Here is a 9,086-nt window from a genome sequence, read left to right on the forward strand (position 1 = left end):
GTATTGCCTCTATTTCTTCGTCAAAGGTGATTGTGGGAGCATATCTAAGTAACCGAGGCTTCCTGATAGAAGACGAATACGATGAGCTGGACTAAGACCAAGGCGAAAAGATCGTGAGAAAGTCACCAGCTGCAAGAACACAGAAGTAGGAGAGGAAGAACCTATAAAGAAGCTTATCAGTGCAGGATAGAGGACTGTGTGCGGGCCAGTCATGTAAACATGTGCCCCCGATATCTACAGCCAACCTAGTACGGTAGAAGATGTGTGGACAGTAGTATGCAACCAATCGCAATGTAAGCGTACGCATGGCTAGATGGCTTAACAGAAATGTAGTAGATAAATAGACTGCTGTAACGCAAATAAAGTGATTTCTGCTAGACTCATATTGAAGCCTTCAGGAGTCATGTCTGGCCTCCCACAGATGGTGACCCCAACGTGATGCGATTTCAGCGCCTTTGAAGTGGGACACCCCGACAGGAGCACCCAGTTGGGGAACGGCTCGGCGGGACCAAGGTCCGGGACGGATTGGGTGGCAATCCGTGAAGATTTGAACATTCGTTGCAACGGTCACCTGGTAGAGGTGAGCAGCCGGGGCAGGAGATGGGGCAGTCAGTAACTAAGGAAGAAAGTGCAATTGTTAAGCTCCTCCTGCATATTCTCTCTAAGAGAGGAATCAAGTATGATGAACAGACCCTCTGCAAGCTTTTGATCTGGTGCTGAGAGAATGGGTTCAAAGCTGAGCCCCACCTAGCATTCGATGTGGAGACATGGGAGAACATAGGGTGGCAGCTCTGGGATCATATCGCTGACGGGGATAAGCAGGCCAGGGACCTTGCTGCTACATGGAAGCTGGTCCTATCTACCTTATCCGATATGGAAGCAGAAAAGAAAGTGGCTGCCGGAGCCACGGCAGCCTTTGCGAGCACTTCAGGATCGGGACCGTCACGGCACCGAAAACCGCTGGTGTTGGGAGACCCATCGCCAACCCCCCGGCCCGCGCCCCTGCCCCGCCGCCCGCCACCCGCCACCCGCGCCCATGTCCCCGCCCATGCCTGCGTCTGCGCCTGCGCACGGGACCGGGACCGCGCCCCTGCCCGCGCCCGCGCCCGAGTCCCCGCCCCTGCCTCCGCCCGTGCCTGCGTCCGCGCCTGCGCAGGCGCCGTCTGCGCCGCCGCTTCCCCCCCGCCCCGGAGAGCCTGAAGAACGGCCCGGCTGGGTCCGGGGGTTGTTGGATCGCTTTGAAAACTTACAGAAGGGGCCGGGGAAGGGAAAGCGAATGAGACCAAGGAAACGGTGGTGCCAGGAAAAGCGGATTGTGATCCCCAAAGTCACTGGGGGGAGATGAGACTGTCATTAGTGAGGCAAGGAGCGTTGTCAGCATTTCCTGTAATAGCGGGTCCTCAGGGTCAGCCAAATCAGTGGACACCTTTCTCGTTTGATTTAGTGAAAGAGGCACGTAAATCGGTGCAGCAATACAGCTGACATGGTCCCTTCACCCAGGCTAGTGTTAATTCAATTCTATCAAATCACTTGCTGACACCTTTTGACCTGCGCCAGCTCATGCAGGTAATTTTGACCCCAATGCAAGAAGTCCTGTGGCGCTCCCGCTGGACAGAGGACTCTGACATTGCAGGCCTCGATAACATGGAACGGTGTGACGGGGATCTGTTGTGCCTAGGAGGGCCTGCTGCCTTAACGGGATCTGGAAATGTTGCTAACCCTGCAGATCAAGCACAGCTTCTGCCCGAGGTGCTATGCATGTCGGCGGAGTTAGCCAGGGAAGCTTTGAGGTCTATACCTGAGGACGGGAAACCGATCCCACCTTACACAAAGGTAAAACAAGCAAGCGGGGAGTCGTATATGTCTTTCTGGTCACCTCTTATTTGGCACTTATTTTTTTCCAGGACCCCTTTTCACTACGACTTGCACACTGATTTCTTCCCAGCAGGATTCTACTTCCTCGATCTACTTCCCTGCTCTGTGTCCTTTTCCACGCCCTCGGCCCCTTGGAAAACCCCTTTCCTGTGAGGACGTTTGTGCCTGGACAAATGTGGCTGCCAAAATGGCAGCGTTGTGCTTCTGGTCTTTCAACTTCTCCTTCTGGGTTTCTTTCCTTGCTGCTTCCTCTCTGCTCTTGCATGCCTCTGATGCAATTTCTACTAGCTAAGATATGGACGTTGCAGACATACCATCCACTCCTTGAAGTTTTCTCCTTATATCTGGTGCCGATTGCCCTACAAATTGTGTAGTAAAAGTCACCTGCTTAGTTCCATCTTCAGGATCCATGTCTGTCCATTTTTGAGCAGTCTCACATAACTGCTCATAAACTGCAGAGGGATCCTCAGCCTTACTCTGTACGGCTTCATCTTGGGCCGGCATAAAATGATCCGGTCTGTCCCTAGCATTCTGTTTCCCACATTCCTCTCAAGCTTTATCCAACACCATTCATTTTCCCTTGGGCACGAGTAATGCATTCAGGAGCTCCTGTAAATCCTGCCAATCTGGATTATGTTTTTCAGTTCTCATTTTAAAGGATTTTCTGGATTTTCTCTGGGTATGACCCAGCTCCCTCCTTCCAATTCCTTAAATCTGTAGTTGAAAAAGGGACTTTTACATAGACAGGCATTCCCTATGGCCTCACTGCTGAACTCAGAGGAGCCTCAAACACAGAGTTCTGCTGTGCTCAACTTCTGCCTGCAATTGGACTGAACATCTCACGTTCTCTAGGTCTACCACCAGCACTATCTAAATGACTTTCCCAAGAGACCAAGAATTGCACATCCTCTTCCTCATCATGCACTTTTGTTGGGTCCGGTTTTCGAATCGACGGAGAAAGAGGCAAACACCATCGATATGTTGTGCTTTTTAATAATAGGAGAAAGATAATAAGTATTATTAATAAGTATTATCTAGCTGGGGTCCGGGCTTTCCCACGCAGGGGTCACACCACGGACCCCAACCGCTTCGGTCATCCTTCTTTTATACTGTTTTTACCCCCAAAATTTTCCCCCTCCCGTTTTCTTGTTCGTCTTTCATGTCAATGTTATCTATATTTTATTGCTGACTGGGACATCTGTATAAGCAACCCCTCCATGCAGAACATCCTGACCTGCCATGTATCAGGAGTCCTTGCAGATAGGCAACCCCTCCATGCAGAGCCACCTGTCATGCCATTTATCAAGAGTCCTTGCACTATGAGACTAAGTATTGACTAGCTTATTAGTACACTCTACATTAACTATTTAATCCCTACATTGCCCCCTTTTTCTTTTGTTCATATCAGAGAATCCTTTCTCGATTCTTCTGAGTTTGTCGCATAAGCATTATATGCATAGAATTAACTCGATTTGTAGCTTTTTCCATAACCCCCATTACACATTTCCATATTATACAGATACATAGTAACAGCAATAACAGAATTACAAATATGCGCAATCCTTCTTTTTATCAGTCCTGATATCCACCCAGGTAACCCTCCAAACAATGACTCTAGCCATCCATCCATTAGTCCTTCTTCCCGTGTTATCTTCTGAGTGTGTTCCTTGAGCCAGCGCAATTGTTGCTGAATCGATTGGCTATGATCAGACAGGTTAAAACAACAAAGTCCTTCAAACTCTTCACATCCATGCCCATGTGCGAGGAGCAAGAAGTCTATAGCTGCCCTATCCTGTAGTAGTGCATGTCGCAGGCTGTTCTGATCAAGCAGGAGTTGTTCCAATACTTTGGTTGTTACATTTGCTTGCTTCTCACTCCAACAGGCTAACTTCGAAAGTTCCCTTAATGCATTTCCTGCTGCAGCTCCTGGTACAAAGATAGCTAAGGCGACCCGCGCGGTTACAGATATTAATTGTACATTATCATTACATTCCGGTGTTAAACCAAGGGAACGCTTTTGCCTTCTTTGTTCCTGCTTAAACAGTTAACAACTTAGCTAGCTATCAGGAGACCTTGTAGATAGGCAACCCCTCCATGCAGAACATCCTGACTTGCCATATATCAGGAGTCCTTGCAGATAGGCAACCCCTCCATGCAGAGCCACCTGTCTTGCCAATTATCAAGAATCCTTGCATTTAGAGACTAAGTATTGACTAGTTTATTAGTACACTCTACATTAACTATTTCGTCCCTACAAAATATTAACAGCAAATCTTCACTTGGAGCATTCACATCGTGAAGCATACGTGTAAATTCTGGAGTAAACGCCACACTTATATATTTGTGGGAAAAAGTCTAATGCTCTAACCATGTTCCCTCATGGCTTTCATCCTGAGACCAGCCACCTGCAGGTGGTTCTGTTCCCTGCCAGAAGAGAGATGAGCAGGGATGAAGAAAAGGAATCCCAAACACGGGTCAGTGCTGGGGCCAGCATTGGTTAACGTATGACCTAAGGGCTGGGCCGGTGGCACAGAGCAGACCATCCCCTAGGTTGTGAGTGGTTCCTAACGGGGCAGGGCAGGAGGGACATTGCAGAGAAGGACGTGGGGGTGTCCTGATGGACAGCAGCTTGGACGTGAGGTAGGCACATGTTCCTGTGTCAAAGGCGGCCACCAGCATCCTGGGCTGCACTAGGCAGAGCACTGGCAGCAGGCTGAGTAGGTGATCCTGCCCGTCTTCTCCATGCTGGTGAGGCCACACCTGGAGTGCCATGTCCAGAGCTGGGCCCCTAGTATGGGAGACATGGGGCTAGGACAGTGAAAGCTCACCAGCATGGTTAAGGGCTGGAGCATCTCTCAGCACCTCAGGAAAGGCTAAGAAAGGAGGGATAGTTCCATCTGCAGAAGAGAAGGCTCAGGAACAATCTGCTCAATGCGTATAAATACTGGAAGAGAGAGAGTGAAGATGTCAGAGACACACTTTTCCCAGGGGTACCCAGAGACGAGACAGGAGGAAGGTCTGTCTGAATGTAGGAAGACTCTTCATGCTGAGGGTGTCTGGGCACTGGACCTGGTTGCCCAGGTGGGTTGTGGAGTCTCCTTCTTGGGAAACAGTCCAAAATAGGGCTAGACAGGGTCCTGGGCAGTCTGTTCTAGGAGACCCCAGGGGAGCAGGGCGGTTGGAGGAGACAAACTCCCAAGGGACCTTTGAGCTCCAGCTGCCTTGTGGTTCTGCGAAAACTGCAGTTAAACTGCCTCTTCTGCTGGGTACAGTTTGACTCATTCTTCTGCTTAAAGGCTATTGAAAGAGAAAGTTTAACATTTAGCGTATATATACTTCTATGTGCATATACTGCACTCCTTTTTCAGGAATTACATGGATACCACCAGTGTCTAATGCTGGAGTCAGCTGTCTGTTTTTCTGTACCCAAGGCCTTTTCTTTCTTATTTGTTTATTTCAACAAATCATGAATTTCTTCATCCAAGAACCATTAACAAAAGACACGCAAATCCATCTTCCTCCCCAGAGTCTTAGGAATGACCACATACCACTTGAAAACAAACACATTGAAAGGCAGCCTTAGAGGAGGTGAAAATACACAGCATTGAGTGTGGCAAGTTGGGTAGCTGTCTCCAGTATCAGGTCCTTAGGGGAACCAGCTTAATTTTTCAGAAATGGGTATGGTGTTTGTGACTCTGCAGATGAACATTGCTCTCTAAAAGAGAATGGTTGCAAGCTAAGCCTTCACTGCTGTGCATGGTTGATGCTGTGTTTCTGCTAAAGGTCACCCTAGTGTTACAAGCCTGGCAGGAATGAGCGTGTGCCAGATGATGGGCTGCTGCCGTTTGTCGCCCCATGTACTCAGTTAAGCTGATCTTGCGGTGGCCTGAAGTGAACACACAGGGCAGTGAGGTGGAGAAAGTGAGAAGCGGAGGCCCGAGCTTGTGCTCCCTTGGCTATAGCGCAGTAACAAATCAGAGAGCTTTTGAAATGCCCCCAAATTGCCTGCTGAACAGTGCCAGAAAACACACTATTTAAGCAGAAAGGGTTAAGAGATTCTGCAAAAGCAGACAGCACTGCTTAAGCACTAGAAACACTAGAAGTAGTGGCACCAATTGGACTTGGTAAGGTGAGAAGAATAAAATGTAGCAAAGGTGTATTTTACAATACTGTGAAACCATGTTGTCATGGCTTACTGCTACAAGCATCCCTTTATGAAATCTAAATAATTTTTGTTTTCTATTTCTATTTGTATAATATATATTGGACCTGTGGCCAAAAAAAGTAAATGCCTGCTCTGGGAATGACAGTTTATAGTTTTGTGAGACTATTTACAGTTACATTCCAAGACTTTTGTCATACTGTCAGTCTGATTTATATCAACTGCTGCAAGTAAGATACTGAAAAGGTGGCAGAAAGAAAAAAAAGAAACCCACCTCCCAGCCAAAATCCAGCACATCTTCATACTGGAATTGAAGCCTTTAGCTTCTCCCCAGTAGATATATGGATCAAAATATTTGGCAGTCCAACTGGCCTGGCACCCTGATGTTACAAACCACCTCACTGCTGCTGCTCGTCGTTTGACCTACCTGGAATATATGTGCTCCTTTTCTTTCTGACACATGGAAAAGCTTTCAAGGTTTTCACTTGCCTTACCAGCCCAGCGAATAGATCTTGCTGACTTTCCAAACTAATTCAAGATCTATGAAACGACAAGGTTCCTAGAAACGCTGTCTGGGAAAGGAATGGCATTAGGGCTGGTGAGCCTCCCTGCTCTCAGATGCTGCCACTGAACCTGCTGCATATGTCGAAGGCAGAATGTAGTTGTTCAGCATTTTCACAAGGCGTAGCGCTCGAACAATCTTCAAAAGACTTACCCCGATGGGTGTTCATGCCCTGCTGTAGCTACAGAGGAGGCTGGCCACAGGTGAATAAACAAGAGCAACCTGTCTTGGCACCCTTGTCCTTGCCCATGGCACAAGGCTCAAGCTGCCAGGACAGCTGCCATATCTGTCCCCAGACATGGAGCTGCTTCAAGCAGCACTGCCCATGTTTGGGCGCACAGACCCAGAGACCAGAAAAACGTGTTTTGTGAAACTGTTTGTTGTTACCAAGACTTTTGCCACACCATCAATCTCATTTATACCAACAACTGCAAATTAGGCAAGGAAGAGGTGGCAGACAAGATTCTTCAGGGTTTACAGCTGTGGTTTGGATAAAAAAAAATGACAAAAAAGACTTCAAAAAAAGGACAGTATTCACCATGCAGAAAACTTGCACCAATTGCTAAGCACAAAGAGCTCCTCCCAGAAGAGACACCCATTCAGAAAAGAATTAAATAGAAATCATGCACATATTAAACTTTTGTTTTCTAAGCCTATAAATCAGCCTAATGTATGCAAGAAAGCGTGCACATGCAGAAAGCATACTTCTCAGTGAAGCCTGATATGTTTCCAGATCTCAGGAAGTCAGCTGCAATAATGCAATAATGCAGCTAGTAGTACCACAGATCAGGCAAAGATAAAGGTCACGACTTGATGAATTTGTGTGCACACCCTAGTACCTCTAATGACAACAAGTATCTTTAAGGCAGGTGTACTTTGTGAGGCTACCATTTCCCCATTTGATATTCTACTTCTTCAATTACTGCTTCCCCGATATCCCCTACTCCATCTTTAAGCAAAGCAGTGACCAGACAGGCAGTGCTAGCAGCATTGCCAATGCCACCATCAAGGCTCTTGATTTCAACCATCCTTCTCTGTAGCTGTGACACTGTCAAGTGCAACATGAAGGGGTTAAAGAGAAGGCTCTGTGGATCATCTGAAAGCAAGCCGCCTCTTGGGAATGCTGAACAAGCCCAGGTCCCTCCGCGTCCCCTTCTAAGCCACAAAGGTGCTGCAGCACCTGAGCACCTCTGTGGCCCTGTGCTGGGCTCCGTCGGTCTGTCAGGCATCTTGGTGGTGGGGAAAGCCCAAAGCCGACACTGCAATCCAGAGAAACTCTGCCAGGTGCCAAAGAGGGAGGCAAATAAAAATCTTAGCCGTTTGAGCAAGCTAGCCCTAAGGAAGCCGTTAGGCAGGAAGGCACTCCCTGCCGGAGGCCAGCACATCTTCCTGCTGGAATGGAAGCCCTTTGCTTCTCCAGGGGAGCACAGCTCCTTCGATCGATACGGTGCTCTTATCTGTGCACCTCCAAGGAGGGCCTTGCACCATGTTCAGCCCGGCGTTAGGTAGCTGAAGAGCGAAGGAGCTGGAGACAGCTACTGCCATCCACCTTCTTGAACTACCGACCGAAAACGCCCCCTCCGGGCGCTCAGAGACCTCGGCACCCCCCGCCACACTGCCCCGTCCCCGCGGCGCAGCAGCCCCAAGGGAGCCAGGGCCTCTCATCGCCTCTCCCTCGGGGCTCAGGGCTGAAGACAGGCCACGTCTTCAGGTCCCAGGAGTGTGGGGCAGGAAAGAAGGGCTCGCACAACACTCGATACTCAGGAGTTCTTTTATTTAATGTTATTTATTGGTCCATGGTGGTTGGCTGGTCTTGGTGAACAGTCTGCAGATGGCTCCTTCTGCAGCCCCTTCATCATGATGATCTGAGAAAGGGGTAGGAGAGGAGGAAAGGGGAGGGGAGGGAAGGGGGGAACCGGCTGCTGCATGCTGCGCCCATAGGTGTTCTTGGGCCACGCAGTCCCTCAGGTTGATCTTCTGCCGAGGGACTGGTGGCCGGGCGCAGCTGGGTGGCCGTAGGGGGCCCAGGCTCTCCTGGGATGCCTCTGCCGAGGTGTTTTGCGGCAGGGCATCCCAGGCGCCAGGGCCTTCATGCAGGATCCACCTCCATCGGCTCCTCGTCAGACAGAGGTGGATCCACCTCCATCTCCTCGGGGTATTCTTCGGGAGCGTCAACTTCCATGGGTTCTTCTACCATCCTCCTTGGCCACCTGCTGTTACCATGTACTGCTCTCAAGATCTTATCCAAGAATTCTTTTCTTCTCGGTCGCCTCCTTTGAACACCCCTGAGGGCAGCCACCGGTTTCATTTTCCAGAAAAAGGGTATCAACCACCACGCGCTAAACCACCACCACCACCAGAGCCAGAGCCTCAGCGAGCTCGGGGCCAGCGCCAGCGCTCCCGCTTTTATAGGGGCAATGGCAGTGTTCTGGGGGTGCGTCACAATGACACGTGACGTGACATCAACAGTGGTGGTCTGGAGGTGGG

The 9,086-nt window shown here is 49.4% G+C and overlaps 1 protein-coding gene across 1 annotated transcript; it reads right to left on the minus strand.

Annotated features, from left to right (window-relative positions):
• Positions 1-2,583: 2,583 nt before the first annotated feature.
• LOC148596230 (endogenous retrovirus group PABLB member 1 Env polyprotein-like) lies at positions 2,584-4,709 on the minus strand. Its single transcript, XM_088526318.1, is given in 4 exon segments — positions 2,584-2,589; positions 3,376-3,444; positions 3,446-3,907; positions 4,704-4,709. Coding segments are annotated over 4 exon segments (543 nt in total).
• Between the last annotated feature and the right edge of the window lie 4,377 nt (positions 4,710-9,086).

Source organism: Tinamus guttatus, unplaced genomic scaffold (genome assembly GCF_059628265.1).
Source record: "Tinamus guttatus ecotype Peru unplaced genomic scaffold, ASM5962826v1 Tinamus_guttatus_pri_ptg000025l, whole genome shotgun sequence".
NCBI classification, from domain to species: domain Eukaryota; kingdom Metazoa; phylum Chordata; class Aves; order Tinamiformes; family Tinamidae; genus Tinamus; species Tinamus guttatus.